The 21,497-nt window shown below is 35.4% G+C and overlaps 2 protein-coding genes across 3 annotated transcripts; both read right to left on the bottom strand.

Moving 5' to 3' along the window:
• Positions 1-6,953: 6,953 nt before the first annotated feature.
• LOC113763354 (GDSL esterase/lipase At1g09390) lies at positions 6,954-13,412 on the bottom strand. 2 transcript variants are annotated; one of them, XM_027307123.1, is made up of 5 exons: positions 13,093-13,412; positions 9,869-10,054; positions 8,764-8,924; positions 7,957-8,227; positions 6,954-7,485 (listed from the first exon to the last, which is right to left on the bottom strand). In XM_027307123.1, exons 1-5 carry the CDS (start codon positions 13,391-13,393, stop codon positions 7,256-7,258), a joined length of 1,149 nt encoding a protein of 382 aa, XP_027162924.1. In that variant the 5' UTR covers positions 13,394-13,412; the 3' UTR covers positions 6,954-7,255. The 2 variants fall into 2 exon arrangements, with proteins under 2 accessions (XP_027162924.1, XP_027162925.1); XM_027307124.1 differs by having other exon boundaries at positions 9,968-10,054.
• Positions 13,413-15,171: 1,759 nt separating this feature from the next.
• LOC113760281 (WAT1-related protein At1g09380) lies at positions 15,172-18,207 on the bottom strand. The gene is made up of 7 exons (XM_027302833.1): positions 18,032-18,207; positions 16,879-16,941; positions 16,607-16,723; positions 16,247-16,496; positions 15,985-16,143; positions 15,536-15,687; positions 15,172-15,358 (listed from the first exon to the last, which is right to left on the bottom strand). Exons 1-7 carry the CDS (start codon positions 18,205-18,207, stop codon positions 15,172-15,174), a joined length of 1,104 nt encoding a protein of 367 aa, XP_027158634.1.
• Positions 18,208-21,497: the final 3,290 nt, after the last annotated feature.

Here is a 21,497-nt window from a genome sequence, read left to right as displayed (position 1 = left end):
TATGTCAAAGACCTGATTAAACAAGGGCAATGGGATAAGGAGCTAATAAATCAAGTTTTCAGCAGAGAGACGGCCCAAATGATTGTAAGGATACCACTCAGTATGTACCAAAGGAGAGACAGGATCATCTGGCATTACTCAAAGAATGGGGAATATACAGTGAGGTCAGGGTATACTTTAGCAAAGGAAATGGAGGCACAGGCAACTAAAACAATGCAGCTCAAGGAGAAGACAAGTAGCCATAACAGGAAGGAAAGTATGTGGAAGAAGTTGTGGGGAACAAATGTCAAACACAAACTGAAACATTTTATGTGGAAATGTCTACACAACTGTCTTCCAGTCAATGACTTGGTGCACGGCAGAACAGGGATGGGGAACAACATTTGCAAAAGCTGTGGGGAGGGAATTGAAACTATAGAGCATCTGTTCTTTGATTGTGAATATGCAAAGAGAATCTGGAAAATCAGTCCAATCAACTGGGATGGATTAATAGATCTGCAGGCTTGCTTTTGGAGATGGTGGGAAGGAATCTTAGAAGCTTCTCAAAGAGTCAATGGCAAGGAGCATATAGAATTAACAATTAATCTCCTCTGGCAAATATGGAAGGCAAGGAACCAGATTGTCTTCAACAACGCAAAAGGGGAGGAAATTTCAGTGGTAAGGAAAGCTCAACAAGAGTGGATAGAATTCAAGGAAGCTGTGGAACTAGAAAGTAGAGCTGGAGATAAAAACACTGCCTTTTTTCACGCCTCTGTGGGGATACGAAGGAGACAGAATAGGATTTCATCCTTGCAAAAAGAGAATGGAAGCTGGTGTGAAACAAAGGAAGAACTGGTGGATGAGATTGGTAATCATTACAGCAACATCTTCAATACATCACAACCGGTTAACATTGAAGAGGTTCTCGATGGTGTCCCCCATACAATTTCTCAGCAGATGAATGAAAATTTGATCAAACCTGTGGAGGAAAAGGAAGTCAAAGCTGCTGTATTTTCTATGCATCCAAATAAAGCGCCAGGTCCTGATGGTATGTCACCTCTTTTTTTCCAGAAATATTGGCATATCATAAATTTGGATGTAGTAAGTGCTATTAAGAGTTTTTTTCACAGTGGGTATATGCTGAAGGCAGTCAATGAAACCCTGATTACTCTGATCCCAAAAGTGTCTGCTCCTACTAATATTAATCACTACAGGCCAATCAGTCTTTGCAATGTCCTTTTTAAAATTGTTTCCAAAATCCTGGCAAATAGGCTGAAAAAGATCCTGTCTAAGTGCATTTCTGAATCTCAATCTGCCTTTGTGCCAGGCAGACAGATCCTAGATAATGTTTTCCTAGCTCACGAGGTTATGCATTTCCTAAAACATAAAAGAACAGGTAGAATAGGCTTTATGGCTATCAAGCTTGACATGTCTAAAGCTTATGACAGAGTGGAATGGCAATTTTTGGGAAGAATAATGCTAAAAATGGGATTCTGCCCCATTTGGGTTAGATGGATTATGAATTGCCTCTCTACTGTCTCCTATTCTTTTAATCTTAATGGAGAAAAAGTAGGATATGTCCAACCTAAGCGGGGCTTAAGACAGGGAGACCCATTATCCCCCTACCTTTTTTTATTTGTGGCGGAGGCACTCTCAAACTTGATAAACAAAGCTGCAGCAAGTAAAATGTGGACAGGAATCCAAGTGGGAAGAAAGTGCCCCCCCATTACACATCTCTTTTTTGCAGATGATGCCTTGCTCTGCTGCAAAGCCACAAACCAGGAAGCTTGGAAGGTTCAAGAGCTACTGAACAAATATGCAAGAGCGTCTGGACAGCTAATCAACTTGGACAAGTCTGCTATCTACTACAGTAGGAACACTGATTTGGATACCCGACAGGATGTATGCAGTATACTTGGAAATCTAAGAGAAGCATTCAGTGGGAAGTATCTTGGTCTTCCTATGGTGATAGGGAGGTCAAAGAATCAGGTTTTTGGGGAAGTAAAAGCAAGTGTAACACAGAGAATACAAAGCTGGAAAAGAAATCTACTGAGTCTTGCTGGAAAGGAAGTATTGCTGAAATCAGTGATAATGGCACTCCCAAATTACACAATGTCATGCTTTAGAATTCCAAAAGGAATGTGTAGAGACATTAGTAAACAAATGGCACGGTTTTGGTGGGGGGCAGACGAGCATCAAAGAAAAATACACTGGACGAATTGGAAGGCACTTACTGAGGTTAAAGGAAAGGGTGGTCTAGGCTTTCGAGATCTGGAAATTTTCAACACAGCTTTGCTAGCAAAACAACTCTGGAGAATCATTGTTATGCCTAACAGGTTTGTTAGTAGAGTTATGAGAGCTAAATATATGAAAAGAGAATCTGACTGGATGAAGCATGCCCCTACTTCAGCATCATACCTATGGAAGAGTCTTCTGAGCGCCAGATTCCTTTTGAAAAATGGAATAAGAAAACAAGTTGGGGATGGAAGTACAATCAAGGTGTGGCAAGACAGATGGATACCTGTTTCAAGAGATGGTAGAATGGAACATGATAGACCAGCATTGGGAAGCATCCAATATGTCAAAGACCTGATTAAACAAGGGCAATGGGATAAGGAGCTAATAAATCAAGTTTTCAGCAGAGAGACGGCCCAAATGATTGTAAGGATACCACTCAGTATGTACCAAAGGAGAGACAGGATCATCTGGCATTACTCAAAGAATGGGGAATATACAGTGAGGTCAGGGTATACTTTAGCAAAGGAAATGGAGGCACAGGCAACTAAAACAATGCAGCTCAAGGAGAAGACAAGTAGCCATAACAGGAAGGAAAGTATGTGGAAGAAGTTGTGGGGAACAAATGTCAAACACAAACTGAAACATTTTATGTGGAAATGTCTACACAACTGTCTTCCAGTCAATGACTTGGTGCACGGCAGAACAGGGATGGGGAACAACATTTGCAAAAGCTGTGGGGAGGGAATTGAAACTATAGAGCATCTGTTCTTTGATTGTGAATATGCAAAGAGAATCTGGAAAATCAGTCCAATCAACTGGGATGGATTAATAGATCTGCAGGCTTGCTTTTGGAGATGGTGGGAAGGAATCTTAGAAGCTTCTCAAAGAGTCAATGGCAAGGAGCATATAGAATTAACAATTAATCTCCTCTGGCAAATATGGAAGGCAAGGAACCAGATTGTCTTCAACAACGCAAAAGGGGAGGAAATTTCAGTGGTAAGGAAAGCTCAACAAGAGTGGATAGAATTCAAGGAAGCTGTGGAACTAGAAAGTAGAGCTGGCATTGTTGAAGCAACTCCAAATCAGTATGATAGACGATGGAAACCTCCAATGGAAGGTGTGAACAAGATTAATACTGATGCTGCAATCTCAACACAATCGATCAGAACTGGTAAAGGAATAGTGGCTAGAAACTGGAAAGGAGAGGTGCTGAAAGCTTGGGCCATAATGGAGGAGAAGTTGGGGGAACCAGAAATTGAGGAAGCTGCAGCAATTAGAGCTGCAATGCAATTGGGAAAGGCAGTAGGCTGGAGAAGAATCGAAGTACAATCAGACTGCAAGAATGTGATAGACTGTATCTTAACCGTCTCATGCAACAACAGCAACTGTGCTGTGATACTGGAGGACATACAACAACTGAGGGAGTTTTTTGAGCAATGCAACTTCTCTTTTATACATAGGGAAGGGAATGAAGTGTGTCATAGGCTAGCAAAGTTTGCCTTGAAGCTAGTTAATGATGTATATTGGGAATCATGTTTCCCTGGCTGGATTAAAGATCTAGCAAGAATAGATTATGAGAGCAATGAGCTCCTTTTGTAAAGTGCTCTTGTATTATCAAGTTTAAATCAATACAAATGTTATCATTTTGACAAAAAAAAAAAAGAAACCTATTTATTAATCAATTTTATTTTCAAAATAATCCAAACAGGAGAAAGCAAGAATATCCTTCTTCAGGTTGGTAAGCCTTCATAGTAGATCCCACCCTCCCTCCCCCCCCCCCCACCAAACCCCTTCTTCAGGTTGGTAAACCTTCATAGTTGATCCTTCGACTTGATCAACCAATCAACTAAATGGTTAGGGGTTAAAAACTCAAAAACCCGTAAGTTTCTGCTCCTTGCATCAGGGCTTCACTTTAGTTTTCTGCTTTGTTTCCTTTAGTGAAGAGCTGCACCCAAAGATCAAGTTGGTTAAGCAAGAAGTCTTGATTGAGTAATCAGATCAATGCGCCAAATTTTTATGAACAAAAAAAAATTTGTGACCTTAGCAACTGTGGATTCATTGAGCACTAATTGCTGCTCATCTTTAATCAACTTCTTGAAGGAAAAGTAGACGAAAATATTTGACCGTTGCATTTGAATAGAAATTATTTGTTTATATTACAAATATATTTTTTAATATACTTTTTTTCTTTTTAATCACTTTTTTATTTTTCATAAATCACACGGCAGGATCGAAATTCCACTAACTAAAGAGCCAGCTTTTTGGACATTGTGTCGTCCGTCTCAGTAGTTAGTTACGTCCCAAAAACATTCCCTGCTAGCAAGGTTTGAACTAGGAAAAGGTACTTCCGTACCTGAATAGAATTTCTCATCTTGGAACTTTAGAATTAATCGCTGACATCCACAATTAGAGTCGGCCTCCTTGCTCACTCTTTATTCTAAAATGGTGTGCTTATTATACTTTTTGCCCTCCATCTCATAAATTGAGTCGTTTTTTAGGAAAATAATTTTTTAAGGGAACATATACTTATTGATTATTATATTTGGATGAGTTGGATTTGGATAGTTTTACATTATTATCCTTATATTTATAATTTAAAAGTGTGAGAAATATATAAGTAGATGGAAAAGGCTATTTTTTTTTAAATGACAAAGTGAAAAAATTAATGAAATATTGCATTGACTTTTAAAGAATGACTCTTATTTTGTGATTTTCAAAAACTGAAAATATGCATGATATTAACAAGGGAAAATTTCATAAATCTCTATTGAAGTTTTTGAAAATTTACACTTACCTCTTTTGGTGTTATGAAAAGACTATGATAGCCTTGACAACTCTATAACTTCTAAGTGACAAGTGGGTGTAAAAAAAAAAAAGGAAAATCGCTTTTTGTAAATATTTCTTTATCCAAAAGTTCTAACATCGTCTCACTTAATACATTATATTAAATTTCAAGGTAATTTAAATGGACTTTTGGCTTAGTTTTATAAATAGCCGACTAGTAGGGATGCATTTGTTAAAAAACAGTTTCTTTACAACTTATTTAGAAGTTCAAACATTAAAAAATGATGTCTTGAAACATAGTCTAAATTTTGCTGCAAAGAACTATCTTAAAACTTTTTACTTAGCAAGTAATGCTGATATTTGATTTCTTTTATAATTTAATTTGTTTTGTAAATTAAATAGGGGTAATAAAAGATATTCATTGGACTTTTTGTGCTTACATCACTATTTGTTACCAAAACATGCTTTTTAGGTGAGGTTTTCATAATTTTCTAAACCTCAAGAGAGATAGATACAATTGTTACAAACCTCAGAGGGAGGTTTCTGAAATTATCCCTGTTAACAAATGGACAGGAGAGTATAATATAATAATAATACGGAAAAAAAAAAAAAAGTGCCACGATTAATTGCCTTGAACAAAAATGAACAAACAAATCAACTACTCTTTCTCGCTCTGAGATGAACCTTTTTCTGGGATTTGGGCTGTGGTGGGTCAAACTTGCAGCCATAATTACTGCATATGGATGGTAGACCACATCCAGACGACAGCGGATAGTGGAAATTGATTTGATTTGAAATTGACATATGAAATTGATTATGGAAGACAAATTTTAGTAAGTGACAAGTTTTGTTACGATATTTTAATATATTGCTGTTTTAGTGACTTATTTGTCACTTTCAGTTCTTACGTCCATTGAGTTAATATATAAGATTTATTATCCCATCAATTCAATAGCTCATAATATTGTACAAGTCCGGCATCCCGCGACGAGGTTCCAACAATTTCACGGAACAAATCAACCGCCTTGATCATACATGAATGGAGTTCTGTAGCTGAGATTTGATTCACATTCGATGGTTGTAGTTTCCCGAATTGAGTATCTATGCATATGATCATGATTGTGAGGATGATGAAGTACATTAGAAAGATTCCAGAACCTTTTCTGTTTGGATTGTCATTCTTTTTTAAAAAAATTGTATATTTTTCTTGAATAAATTTTTAAATTATCTTTTTACTTTACCTACATCAAAATCGATGCAATGTATTTTTTTTCTATAAAGGCTCCAAAAAATAACAATGCAAATGGGCTAAGCAGGTAAACCCATGAATAATCCAAAAGGTTCTGTTGAATTGTAGCCTGTTTGGCGATGGTATGCAATTTGGATTCGTCTACTTGACATTTTAATACCATCTTGAACACTTCCGGAATTTTATTGCTTTCCAGTTTCCACGTCCCAACTGCAAAAGACCTTATTGTTGACCTTATTGTTAGGTTTCTTTGTTTTTCCCTTCTTTTGTCAATATTTTGCGAAGGTGGCTTTCTAAAGTTCAATGTTTCTGCAAAAGAAAAGTATACAATATTATCCTTTTGACCCCTTCATGCACAATATTTGAAAAAAAGTAGTCTACTTTGAGGATTATCCAAAAAAAAAAAAGAATGAATAATGTATTGTTGTAAAGGGTAATCAAAACTGTTACCGATGAGAAGGAATTGTAAGTAGGAAGTGTTAGATTCAAGACTAACACTTATAAAAAGGGTTTGGGCGGTGTGGCGGCAGTTGGAATCTTCTATGCCATTACTCGATACTAAATTTAGTATCAATTCCACTTATCACATGATGACAGAAGAAATTTAAATAAACATCACATGACAAGTTAAATAAACAGGATATTTGATATAAATATAGAAGTGACACTGAATTATCATTGAAAAAGTGGCACTGAAGATCCCATGTGACACGGCGGGGCGGGGCCAGGGGGTGCTGCCTACCTATCGGACGACCTAAAAAGGAGGAGCTGCTCTTTTTTGGCATGGTGGCAACTGGGAAGCACTAGTGTACTGTAAGAAAATGAATCTGAGCAAAGATGCAGTACCACTGCCCTAGATCCAAGTGAACCATCACTATATGTGCATCACGTTGCAGGACAATTTTTTACTTAATCGAACAAGATATCAGATGCCCAAATTTCCAAAGAACTGGGATGGTACATTGAGCATTGCATGCACAATTATGGATATACAGCATGCTGGAGTCAGTTGCAGAAATAATCAAAAGCAATTCTTGGAGTAGAATAATCAGTGGAAAGTATTTTTGAGGCTATGATGCTGTTTGCAGCTTCAGTATAATGGATTCCATCCCAACTTACGTATTTTGAGTCTTCATCGCAAACCTGGTAGCCTGGATGACCACATGTCACCCTAACATCATAGTTATATGGAGGTCCTCCAAATCCACAACATGCCATGAGGGGAGATGAAAATCCTGCAATGATGGGAAAATGTGATCAATTCGGCGTAGGGCTGTCAAGGGTTGAAGGATTCTAGATACTGTTTAAGCATAAAAGCTTTTTCAAGATGTACATGCATAAAGCTCGTGTAGATGAAAAATGCAGATAATTCCTGAAAATTGATAGATACTCTTAAATGAAGAACAAGAGGACTTGCATGACAAAATATGAAATAATCACTACCATGCAACGAAGATGATCCTAAAAATTGGGTTTGGAGTATTTGTTTCAACACTATCCCCAGTTTCGCTTTACACTGACAAGGCAACATCTTTGCATATATAAATATTTTGGAGAGATACATCAAGCATATGATGTGATTCTTTCAGAAAAACTAGCACTTTCATGCAAGGTTTTTCCTACATTGTGATAATTAAAGCCTTTTACGAGTATCTCCATGCTTGGTAGGAACAAGAGAAAGAATTTCTAAATGTCTCGAGGCTTACCATATTTGGTGGAGTTGGCTATCAGGTCATATTTGATAGTGTATACATCTACATAAACAATAGTAGCATCCTTCTTTTCATATCTCAATTCTTCGCACAGAAGAAGAAGAGCTTCATTGAAAACTCTTGCAGCATCATTATAGCTCGAAATACAACCATATGGATCGAGGTCATCTGGAGCTTTTTGAACTGTTGACAGTTTTTGAGGAAGACATCCCAGTGGCCCTGTATTATGGACCCAAAATTTCCTGCCACCTTGAGCATATATGTCCTGCATTTCCAGAGAAACAGTTGTGGTTGTTGATCTTCGCCTGATAACTGCTCACATGAGCTAATAATAGGTGCTCGATGTAGAAAGGTAAATAAGTTTTACATCGGCCAACATCAGAAGGCAAGGAGTATTCCACAAGTCAAGATTTTTATTGGTATTGATTTATCTAGACAATTTCTCAATAAAACACAAGTGAGCTTCCAAGTAAGATCTTAGGAAACTTGTGTACAGGTCATGGCATCTTGATCTAGCGTCTCTAAAACACAACTACTTGTCATTTTTGTGAGCTGGCCTAAGCAAATAAAGGATCAATTTACTCTTCACATAAGTTTTGTATTTGGCATCATTTTCAATGTATTTATATTTTCTTCATCAACTTGGAAAAGCAGCATCATACGGGAAATCTGACAGCTTCACATCATGATATCTATTGATTGTGGGCTAATCTTGCTGCAGTTAGATGTTTCCTTCACAAATCCAAGAACCTGGAAAGTGAGGAGGGGGATGGTGGAGTGTGCAAAGATTTCTAAACTCACCTCCACAGCATATTTAATCTCCAATATAACTGAGGGAATCTTCTTCACAACTTCCTTGTAGGATAGATTCTTAGCAAATGAATCAGCCAGGTCGTTTTGTCCTATATCAATCACATAAAGCCCGTTGCGGAAACCTGCATCACCTATGAAGTGCAATGAACCTAAAAGAAGAATCTTTTAGTTGGTTTGCTAGTCTACTGCAGTTTTTAGATGCAGAAAGCATTCAAATGAAAGAAAATTAATGGCTTTGGCCAAAAGCTGCACTAAACTGATAATTTCCACTTTACACCAGCTACACTAGAGACATGAAAGCAGAATCATGCAGTATAACTTGACATAATATTCATGGACAGAAAAAGTTTTCCGAATCAAATGAGAAGGAAAGAACTACGTCAGCTAGTGACAGCAAACTAAATCTCTGTCATTTATTTTCATGGACCATGAAAACTTAATAAGCTAGAGGCAACCCTTTGCTTTTCTACCAAAATAACAGCCAAAAGCCTGAGAATTAATCGACAAGGATAATCTATGCTATAGGTCAAATTAAGTTTTTAGGGTCATTCAGTAATTTTTATAGGACTTAACAGTGGCATAGAGCTACATGAATCTCTAAGAATTCTATTTTGCAGTCAAAGTTGAGTCCTTGTGCAATGAAAATCAACTGTTCCGGTTTGTACACATCAGCGAGTAGGATGGTTAAGATAATTTTAAATGTTTTCCATCTCATGTGATGATTATGTTTTTGTTTCTAATTCTTTGCGCCGAAGTGGCATTTTGAATCATATTTTCAACCATTACAGCATGTTTAGTTTCTATTTCGATTGTACAAGAAAAATATGCTACACTAGCTTAGCTACTGCGTTATATAACCTATAATAGCTTCATGTTACGTTACTATGAGTTCCCCTGTCTCAACCCTTATGCAGATACAGTAGAGCCAGCTAGAAAGAGGAGAATTTTTGTAAGCCAAAACAATTGTCAGAATGTTAATTAATACTGTCTTTCACACATTTGCTTATCAAAGATTTTCGAAACTCAGAAAACCAAGTCATTGCAAAGCTAAATATTATCACGTTTAAAAAAAGAGAAAGGAAGTTGAATTTACCTGCAGCAACCAGTTGAATAGAGCGATCCTTGAAATGAACAAACTGCATGACCTGTATATTTAATGAGAAAGGTACATTTTTAGGTAATGTGGAAGAACCTGCAATTGCAAAATTGGCACCATTTAAGAAAGTGGATCCCATTGAGTCCAGGTATGGGCTCAAGAAAGTTGTGTCTACACTTTGGCCTGCAAAAGCAGAAGCATGTGAACACCATAACTAAGGAAAGAAGAGAAGATGAAAAGCAAGCAATGGATGTAATTCAGAAGAACACCCAAGAATTAAAAATAAGTTGTTTTCCATGACGGATTTATCCATATTGCCATCTTTCTTATACCAAGAACAGTGAAGGCCAGCGGAACTATCCTTTTTAATGCATTCAACAAGTCTGCAACTTCATTGCAGCCCAATTAGTAATAATCTCCATAGTGCAATTTTCTTTTTGTATGGATATTTTCTGGATTCCTTTTCAGCCAATTCAACAGTCTCAAAACTGAAACTAAGTTAGCATTGTCATATTTGAATACCTTCCCTTGTGTTCTTAATATCCAATGATAATAGTTATGCACAAAGAAATTATTTGACCGAAATGTTTTACCAGTAATAACCAAAGTAACACATCAAGCACGACTAGGAAGAAATTGAGTTCGAAGTTCCAATCTAGCATTGCAATAGAGTTAATTCGAGGACTGTTCGCTCTTTCCTGAAGAATAGTTGCAGAAGATGATCTTTCCAACGCCAAGATCTTCATAATTTTTCCCTTGGGTTCGCCTTTGAACAACATCGTCATTTAAATTTTAATTATAGCAATCATTTGAAGCTGCAGAGCTCAAAACATAATAGAAAAAAGAAAAAGAAAGAAAAGGCACTCCTAAAAGGGTTAACTGGTACATCTAGAGAATGGCTAATGGGGCTCGCCAGTTCTACCAAAAAAAAAATTAAATAAAAGAAGCTAATGGTGAATTGAAATTTGAAACAAACCAGTGCTCATCTTTTTCTTTTGATCAATTGAAACTGCCCTGTCTCCTATCATCTCGAGAAGGTACATGTCCGTTTGGGCATGTATCTTTTGGATATTACATAAAGGATAAATTACCTTTTACCCGTCTCTGGTTTGATATTTTACCACATAACCCCCTGTGGTATAAAAATCTATATATAAATCTTTTATAATTTGGATTAAAACATCACTATTAGTTTTTTCATTAAAACTAACAGTCAACAGTAAAAAGTCAAAGTTAAACTAATAAATTGACAAATTTACCATTTCACTACTTTTTTTTCTCTTTTCTTTTTTCCTTTTCTTCTTCTCTCTCTCTCTCTGGAAGAGAAGAGATAATTTTGAAAACCTATACTTTGGCCTACAAAATCTTAATTTTCTCCAAATACAAAAGAGATGGAAGGGAAATAAAAAATAAATGAATAAGAAACAAAAAAAGATGGAAGGGACCTATAAAAGAAATAAATAAGAAACAAAAAATACCTAATCTTTTTTTACTACAAATATCATTATAGGTTTTTTTAACCAATCTTTAATGGTACTTTTTGTTTCTTATTTATCTATTTTATTTCAATTTCTTCTTTTTTATTTTTGTAGGAAAAAAAGAAGTAATGAAAGGGTAAATCTGTCAAATAATTAGTTTGACTTTGATTTTTTACTATTGACCGTTAGTTTTAATAGAAAAACTAATGGTGACACATTAACCTAAATTATAAAGGTGCTATATATAGATTTTTAAATCAAAGGAAGGTTATGCGGTAAAATACCAAACTATAAGAGGGTAAAAGATAATTTATCCTTACATAAATTTGATTATAATTTTCTGATATTACACCATCCAGCAAATATTAACCTGATGTTATATTATTTAGGGAGGGCTTTATGACTAGCATATGACAAATGATGGGGAGGCAACTCTAATTTCTTTAAAGCTGGACGAGGGAAAGGGGAGTATACCCCTGCCTTGTCACCAGCCATATATATATATTAGTTATATGTATTAGATTATGTATATCTAATATAATTAACATTATTCATTATAATAATAGTTATATATTTATACTATTACAAATTATTGATTTGTTGTACTAATACATTTATACTAAATTACTAATTATACATTCTTTGCTTTGTGGAGGCGGGTGACGGTGGGCAAGGGAATGTTTGGGCAACGGGACGGGGACCCACCCTCATTGCCATTCCTAAATTTTGTGTAGGGACTTGTGGGAAATTGACCAAAAAAAAAAAAAAAAGCTCAATCATCAACTAATTATCTACCACTCGACAGAAGTTATCACCAACATAAAAAATTTCTGATCATCAGCATACTGATTTAATTGACTTACGTAGGGACTTGAGGGAAATTGACAAAAAAGCTCAATAATCAACTAATTATCTACGATTTGATAGAAATTATCACCAACATTAAAAAATTCTCATCATCACCATCATTACATAGGAGGCTGCTTTCTCCTAGGGTTTCTTTTATTGAGAAATTCTTCTCCCATAGATTTTTTTAGTGGGAGTTTTGATGCACATATTGCTATTAGTGCAGAAATTGGAATGCAATTATCCTCTTTATCAAAAAAAGGAAAAAGAAAAAGAAACACATTTCATACTGCGTAGCCAGCTAAGCTAGCAGAACATTTCCCAGAGACAAAATTTAATTACTAACGTACAAACACTCAAACAGATGCATGCATCAGATCAGAGTGAGCAGTCAGAAAATCAAAAAAAGTCAAGCAATATTGGACCCCACCGAGTCTGTGAAACATCCATCAATTTAAGAATTAAGATTCAAGTGTACTAAAGACTGAATATGCTTCCAAATAAAAATCTAAAATAGTACTCTTTTCCACTCTATTTTCTTGCCAAAAAAAAGACCCATCGATGGGTTCGACTGCTGTTGATCCACTTTTCTGTTTTCTCCCCCTCCCTCCGTTTTCTCCTCCTTTTTTATCCTTTCTTTTTTAAACAGGGAACCTTTCCTTGTAGATAAGTCCAGTTGCAGAATTTAACGTGGTACAAAAACAACACTATTCAATCGAGTTCTGCACGCAATGAGTATATGAATATTCTAGGAACAAAAAAGTGGAGTATTTCTTCTTTTTTTTTTTTAGTACAATGAACACAAACTTAATAGTTTGCTGAGAAGAAAAAATGTTGCAGAGAAGAATATTGGTGATCAATGTGGACGAGAAGATGGAGAATTAAGAGAGAACATACAAAGAAAATCAATGATGAGGCGGCCATCAGAGAGCCGGCCGGTCGATCGGCGGAAGAAAGTGCGACCATTTGGGAAGTTGATGGAGTAACCGAGTCCGGCCACAAGTCCACCAGTGTCCGAGTTGGAATCTCCAAAGTTGAATATGACTGGCGGGTTCTTGCACTCGCCAAGAACTGAGTCTGGTAAAGAGCTCAAAAATGTAGAAAGGAGAAGAAGATAGAGAAGAACTTCATGAATTGTCGTGGAGAAGGAGAGAGTAAAGCGGCCGTGACAGAAAGAGCAAAGCGGAGGAGAGGCCATAATGACCACCAGCGATCAAAGTTGCAGCTGTGTCTTTTCTTTTGCTTTTTAACCGAACTGTGTTAAAATTATTTTCTAGGTTGTCTACTCCGTTTATTTATTGTAGCTGTGTTTAGATAAAGGGTAAAATACACTGTTCTCCCTGAACTTTGCCTTTTTGCGCTTTGCCCACTTATGTTCAGTTTCATAACATTCCACCCCCTGTATAATTCATTACTCGTGCAAAATGAACACTTTATGTGTGTGTAAATTTTAAAAAAAATTACAAGAAAAAAATAATAAGTAGCTACTAATAAGTAATTATTGGTAATTATTAGAGGGTTTTAATAGTAAACTTTTTAGTGGTACGATAAATAAGATAAAAAAAAATTGATAAAAAAAAAATTTTACGTCATATTTCTTCCTCTCCCTTTATATATGCTAACATAAGAATCGTAAGACGATTTTAGATAAGGATCTCCATCCATTTTACTGGCTCTAAGTTTTTTTTTTTTCCATTTATTTCTTTTGCTTTTCTCTCTATTCTTTCACTTTTTATTTTTCAATTTTTTTTACCGAATTCATATCTTTTTTCCCCTTTATTTCTTTTGCTTTTCTCTCTATTCTTTCTCTTTTTATTTTTCAATATTTTTTCTGATTTTGTATTTATATAGTAAACTCAACCTGACATAAATTAATCGTAAGGATAGCTTGAAATCACAAAACCCACACTTTCACGATGAACATTTGTGTCACAATGGTTCCCGCTGACAACGGTTCCCGGTGAACAACACTCTTAACTTCTAGAGTTCGTTGCTTTTTCCAAGCTCGTGGTTACCAAAATGTAATTTAATTTTTTTTTTATGCATAAAGAAAACAGAAAAGAAAATCATCTAACTTGCCTTTCTTTCCATTCACAAGTTACTCCACATTTGATGCTTTGTTAGTTTGTAGTTTGACTTTCAAGAGTTCATCAATAAAAAATGATTCTGAATCACGACATTCTTAAACGATAGATACAAATATAAGAATTCCTGAAATCAATGACGTATGTTATTGATTAGTTTATTTATGTCGTTTAAGTCATTTATATATCCCTTAGTATAGGATTTTCCTAGTATAAATGAGCGGAAACATTGGCATAGAAATTTGTACATAGTGTGAATTTAGAATAGAGATATGAAGTTAATATCACAATTTTATGTTTAAGAAAAACACATCACGCCACCAATTTCCATTTTCCAATCATCACTTTCGTGCGGGATTCGTTCTAATATTTTCATTCTAAGTACAAATATTACAAATGGCCAGAAGACTTTAAAATAATTTATTTTGTATGGTCCCCAAAGGCATTAGTTTCGAAGAGGAGCTTAACCAATGCCTTTGGATACTATCCTTCATGCTGTGTATCTGGAGAATTAATTGTAGCCACAACTGATGCACTCAGAGATTTTTTTTTTTTTTTTTTCTAAATGGCAAATAAGAAATTCTGAAGAATGTTAACTAAACCCCTGTATTGGATTCACTTCATTGTATTGAGCATATGGGACTGAATGAATTGGGAACTTATCTAATGAAGTCCTTCTTTCAGGTTTTTTCTAGTTGGCATTACTACAAAGCATCAAGAAATATTTTCAATCAATTTCAATTATTACTACTCATTCTCCTAGTTCATAAACCTGCAGTGAGATGCAAATCAGGGAAGCCTGAATTTCTGGTTACCAATTGGATTCAAGTTACACAAAAATCTTTGACTTTGATTGTGGAGCTATTACAGTGAACTGTAGGTAGTGATACTGCTAATTCTCTCCATTCGTGCCTGCAGAAGTATTTGACTTCTTGAACAATTGTAATTCCAAATCCTCCATGGTAAACTGCTTCCCAGAATCTACCTCCTGATCAGGAGTTTTAGTTGGCTTCATCTCTTCATTCTTTCCCCAGAGGACGCAGTAAAGTCCCATAACAATCAGGGTAGATCCTATTACCCTGCAACAACCACAACAACTACTACATCAATGAATGCTCACACAATTACGTTCTGATTTTCCATGAAATTTTGTTTTGGCCTAAATAAGATTCGCGACAAATGGTTTAGTTGCAGTAAATGAGGGGGATATCAAACTGAAAAATTAGTACTCCTGTCTGAGTAGTTAGTTTACTTACATTCCAATGTATAGTTTCTCCTGAAGTATTGCCCAACTGAGAATAGCCACAATGACAAGCAGCAAAGGGCTGAAAACCGAGACATATAAGGGTCCTTTTCGTTCGATGCACCATGACATGAGGCAAAATGCTAATGCGGTACAGACAATTCCCTGAAAAGCAAAGTCCCATCCTGCATTAGTCCTTTCCTATCAGCTGAATGTTTTTAACAAGAACAATCATAACACAAATCGTTGCCTAACAAGCGGATCAATAGGTCTAAGCTAGGGAAGCGGGAAAAAAGAAGTAAAATGACTAAGCAAGCAAATTCTAAATAGGGGCAATCTGTAGTCAGAAAGTAAAAGGACCAGCTTGACTGAATCATAAATTGTAGCAAGTCATTTGTTCATATGTTCTCCCATTGATGTGCCTTTTAAGCTCCAATGTGTGCATGGTGCAGTGGTTCATACCGCATAGATACTTGAGACTGCTCGGATGGCAGGATATAACGACCATGCAGATAAGTGGTGATCGAAACAAAAGCCAATAATCGCACACTGGATGCTGGCCATGAAACATGTCAATGCTGAGCTAGAATAGGGAGCAGCATACATCTTGCCCACCCTGGCCTGATAGAATAATAGGAAGCCATCATTAGTTCATCTGGTGACAGCATATGAAGGTTACAGATAAGCTTAAGGTGCAGACCCGAAAGAATTTGCTTATGCTTACTTGGATAATTAGCCATACTGCCCAGGAAACAGAACTAACTATCAGCATAAATGGCCCCAGTACAAAATTTACATGGTTGCTAACAGTTTTATTCCTCAAGTTGTCCGCAAATTTCCAATGAATTCTTGACTGCCCCACACCGACAACTGGCCCGTGGTAAAATGACAATAGAATGGCACCACCAACACATACAACAGTCCCTAATACCTTGGCCTGTCCTGCCTTAGCCCTCAGTCCTGCACCTTCTAATCTGTCAAACACGTATTAGCAAGACGTAAAATCCTTTGAACCAAGTGTGCCTTTTTTGGCAAAAAGAAAGGAGTAGAATTTGCATTCTGTAGAGGGAAGAAGAAAAATTACCCTAAAGGCACAGCCAGGATAAATGTGACTGCTGGGCTTAGGTTTGACAAGGCACAAGCAATAGTTGGAGTAGAATTCTTTAGCCCCACAAAATATGTGATTTGGTTCACGGTTGCCCTGTATTTTCAGCCTAAGTTAGAAGATTCTAGCTTCAGAACTAACTATCCTTGATGGAATACCTTCCAATATTGCATAAATCTACCTATGCAAAGTGATGGTACCAAATATAGCATCTTAACCCAAGAAAGATAAGAGTTTAGCCGCGTACTTACCCAAAAACAGAACACATGAAAATGTGGAAAATGATCGAGAATGTTAACCGGGGTCTTGTTTCCCTGCATTTATACATCAAGATTCTTGAGTTTCAGTTAAATAGCTATTCGTTTTACAATAACAGAAATGGCTACATATCCTTACAAGAAATATATGCTAAAGTATGTATTACTGCTTAGAGTTAGGCTTTTGCTCGGAGATGGCTCTATAGTTTACAGACAGATTCTCTCATTGGTTCTGGTTCATCACCTTTTCAGTTTTGTTTGAGCTATTCATCAACTACTCGGATATGTGCTTAGTAAGATCAGATTGCATGAACTACCAATAGTACAGGATATAAACCAGGACAAAAAAATTTTAAGTACAGAGAGTATCGCTCTTTCATCACGTTCTTTTGGAGAGTTAATGGTTAAACTCTCAAAAGTCGCCATGCTTTCTGAAGCAGGAAAAAATAACACGTATCTTTCGAAACCGGAAGAAGGCAGGATAAAATAGAAGGTGGAAAAAGAAGAAGAAAAGGGCTGCTGCAGCTATCGAGAAAAGGGCGACAAAGCAAGAAAGAACAGGCAGAAATCAGATTTCGGGCGGTACTGCTCTGCTTGGCTGCTTGACTTGTGTGAGAAACAGCACGATCAAACCGTGAAACATCCATCATCAAGCATGCGTTGCAATTTCTTTATATTATTTCCAGGTTTTTAAGAATTTGATATTTTTTCAAGTCCATAACCGTAGTATAGTAGTCTAAAGCATTTGGTGCCTTTCATGTGAACAGACCACACTTGAAAAGAGAATCCTTCTCTATCTTGATTCTTGATTGTTGGACGAGAAAAATCAAATGATCAAAGAAATTTTACCGCAAGGATCATGCACTACAATCGATATGAACATGCACACAGGAAAAATCAGTGTTATCTTAATCAAGCGAGGAGATTCATCATTAAATTTCACTTTGATAGTCCAAGTAAATCTGCAGAGTCCATGAAAAAATGGTTGTATGTTGAGTGAATTAGCTTTTAATGTTTGACACTCAATCCAGTTTCATTGGAAAACCACATTTCGACTCTAATGAAGTTCAAGAAACTCCTGCCTGGATTATCAAATGTTGATTCTACATGCAAAATCAACTTAAATCCGCAGCTACTAGCAACGTACCTCTCCAAGAAATAAGCAAATGGGGCGATGGATAAGGTAGCAAAGAGTTGCCTGTAAGCAACATGAACAAAAGGGTTCATGCCTGAATCCATGGCAAGTTTTGATACAATGTTCATTCCAGCATAGCCTAGCTGAAGAATAACCATCGTCAGGAAAGGCAAGAAACCACCAGCCATTTTCTTCTTTCTCCAATTCTCAACTTCTTGGATGAATAATGGAGGCCAAACGAAATAAGGAAGAGGTGAAAGAAAAAAAATCAAGAATTACTTTACCGAAGAAGAGGAAAAAAGAAAGGAACTTGCTTTCTTCTTCTTCTTCGTGATGAAAGAAAATTATGGGATATATATAAAGTTTGTAGTACTAGAGGACAATTAGAGAAGGTCATACAAAAACAGAAAGCTTAGAAAGAAATTATTTCCACTAGGAAAGGAGGGAAAAAAAGAATTGGTGAATAACGGAAAAGGATTTCTTGTTGGGCTTTGGGATTCATGCAATGCATGGAACGTTAGCTTTAATTTGTCTTTCTTGAATAAAGGCACTTTCAGTTAATCCCTATTATCGGGCCAAGTGTTTGCCAGCTTCTTTACAAAAACTTGTAGAAAAAAAATTGCCCGTTTGCCTTTGGGATCCATCCACACTAGGAATACAAGGATGCATACAAAAATCGAAAAAAAGAAAAGAAAAAGGGATCAAATTGAAAAAATATTTTTTGGTTACTAAGAAGCTTTCAAAGATCAATCCAGTGGGACATAAAAGAGATTCCATGATTAATTATCTTCCACTATATTCTAGTTTGTGTTACACCGTACAAACTGAAAAGAATTGCGGAGACAGTAGGATAAATATGATAACAGCTTTGAATCACGAAAAAACATTCAAGAGCATCACCATGGACTCCGAATGTAGCGTTGTCCATACATCGATGGAAGAGAACTATAGTGCAGACTGGGTACCAAAGCAGAGACGAAGTCAATTCCATAAATTGAAGATTTTAGACAAACCCCCGTAGATACTGAAATAAGTTCTGGCACCAGACCTGATCTAGGTTGCAATCCGAAGATTTTTCGCATCCAATGGACTGATAGCCCTTCAAAGCACAATAAATAAATAAATAAATATATATATATATATATATACACACACCACGAACTATATACCCAATTGCAGTTTACCCGATAAACTATAATAATAGACATTTTACCTCCTCGAATGATATGTTTGGACAATAAATAAATACACACACACACACCACAAACTATATATCCAATTGCAGTTTACTCCATGAACTATAATAATAGACATTTTACCTCCCTGAATGATATGTTTGGACAATAAATAAATAAATACACACACACACACACCACAAACTATATATCCAATTGCAGTTTACCCCATGAACTATAATAATAGGCATTTTACCCCATCGAATGATATATTTAGACAACGCTACCCTACTATCTTAATTTTTTTCTTTTTTCTCTATTCTTTTTTTCATTTTTTTTCCTTTTCTTTTCTTCTTTTTTCCCTTTCTCTCATGGAACTAGCCAATATTTGCATAAAAAAATTTAATATTTTTAAACTATTTTTTAATTTGTTAAATTCATTCTTGATAATTCATCATAACTCTTTGTTATTAGAAAATATATATAGCTTATAGTGTAAACTGTATTAATCTAGTAATTCAACAATTTAAGTACCTATAAACTAATTAGAGTTCACAATTACTCAACTATTTATAACAAAATAACATATTATATATCACGTAAGAAAGAAAAGTTAACAATTGTTATGTGTAGTACAACAAAAAGATAAGAAGAAACAACAATAATAGTTCATTTTTATTTGTTATTGATACTATTAATAATTGATTAATTAATATCTCTTTTGTTCTTATATATCTAAATATTCAATTTCTTAAATGGCATTGACTTCAACATTTGAAAAAAAAATCTTGTAAACCATAGAATTCTTTTATAAAATATTGACATGCGAAATTAAGAAATAAGCAAGTTTTGACTGATCTAGTATACTGATCTAAATAATGCTTAAAGAAAATAAAGAGGAAAAATCTAAAAAGAAAATGATTGGAAAAAAGAAAAATAACAATGCTTAAGATAAAAGGGGTAGATTTGTCCAACTACATCACGAAAGGAGGCAAAAGGCTTATAAAAATAGTTTGGAAGATAAATTGCAACAAGGTATATAGTTCATGGGGGTTTTTCAGCATTTAACAATAATTACATATCGCTTCCCTATAATTAGCAGTCAATAGCATATCACTCACAAAGCCTGTAAATCGCCCCCTAATTAATGACGAAGAGCCGAATGTTTATGAGTATGAAAAGACAATTATGCCCTTATCATAGAAAATTTTTCTCATGACTCTTTTCCATTTTTCTTTTTCTTTTCTAATTTAGATCTCTATTTACATTTGTGCGCTAGTTATCTTTTTTATGAGAAATATTTGCTTTCATTTTCTTATAACAAAGTTTAGTTATCCTAAATCGTCATATGAAATCTAAAATGAGTGTACATTTTCTAATTAAAGAGAATTTTTAAGTACTTTCTGATTTTATAAAAATATTTCTCAACAAGCATCAAAAGAGTTGTTACATATTTAGTATTAAGTATTTCACTTTTATCTTTATTTTGTCTTCAAAATGATCTGCTGGCTATTGTTAACCACATCAACATGCCAGCAATAGTTTCTACTTTATTGATGTTTAATCCAGCAATCACATGTATCTTGCAGGTACGTTTTTAATTCAGTAACCATCATCATATCATATTGCTGATGAAAACTTTCTTTGTTCTAATTTATTCATTGATGCTTGTATGTATCCTTTCAGTAACTTTGACAGCATCATCATGAGCGAAGGAATTTACTTTCATCACGACCCGCGAGTAGTCATGACTTTTGTATAGCCACATAAGATAAATGGGTAGCAATGTGATCAATCAGATTAGAGGCTTTTCAACAAGCTGCAGCTTTTGCGTGGAATGTATCAGGAAATTCATCATGGGTAGTAACGGCTTTGGTATAGCCACATAATTAAAATGTGATTTGATTTGATTAAATTAGAATATTGTCAACACTCAAGAAGTTCACGCAATCGGATGGAAAACACAAAACACAACTTTTTTTAATAAAAAAAAAAAAAAAAAGTACTACTAGTAGAGTAATCCAAAATAATTAAGTCAAGTTTTTAGCAAGTTAGCATCAGTAGATCGAGCTGGAGCAATGGAAAGATTCCAATTCAAGATCCCAGAAAATTAGTAACAATTTCCTTAATGCGTGTGGACTACTAACTTGAATTTGCTGTAGATTAAACCAAGTTGTGTGTGTGTGTGTGTTATGTGTCCAAAAGTGATTGGTAGGTTTTGTTGGCATCAAGTTGTCTTGGGTTGTGAGAACTAGCTAGTTTATTTAGTGATTATTGGCTGAGCAAATGATTTGATTGGCTAG

Source organism: Coffea eugenioides, chromosome 2, assembly GCF_003713205.1.
Source record: "Coffea eugenioides isolate CCC68of chromosome 2, Ceug_1.0, whole genome shotgun sequence".
Taxonomy (NCBI): domain Eukaryota; kingdom Viridiplantae; phylum Streptophyta; class Magnoliopsida; order Gentianales; family Rubiaceae; genus Coffea; species Coffea eugenioides.
This window is presented reverse-complemented; position numbering and strand designations above follow the sequence as displayed.

Coding starts and splice junctions, on each gene's coding strand:
- LOC113760281 (XM_027302833.1), bottom strand. CDS start 18,207: ATGGCTGGTGGTTTCTTGCCTTTCCTGACGATGGTTATTCTTCAGCTA. Junction 16,724..16,878: donor TTCATGTGTTCTGTTTTTGG/GTAAGTACGCGG, acceptor CTGAAAATACAG/GGCAACCGTGAACCAAATCA. Junction 15,359..15,535: donor GAGAAACTATACATTGGAAT/GTAAGTAAACTA, acceptor TGGTTGTTGCAG/GGTAATAGGATCTACCCTGA.
- LOC113763354 (XM_027307123.1), bottom strand. CDS start 13,393: ATGGCCTCTCCTCCGCTTTGCTCTTTCTGTCACGGCCGCTTTACTCTC. Junction 10,055..13,092: donor CCTCATCATTGATTTTCTTT/GTATGTTCTCTC, acceptor CTGCTTTTGCAG/GCCAAAGTGTAGACACAACT. Junction 8,925..9,868: donor TATTCAACTGGTTGCTGCAG/GTAAATTCAACT, acceptor TTCTTCTTTTAG/GTTCATTGCACTTCATAGGT.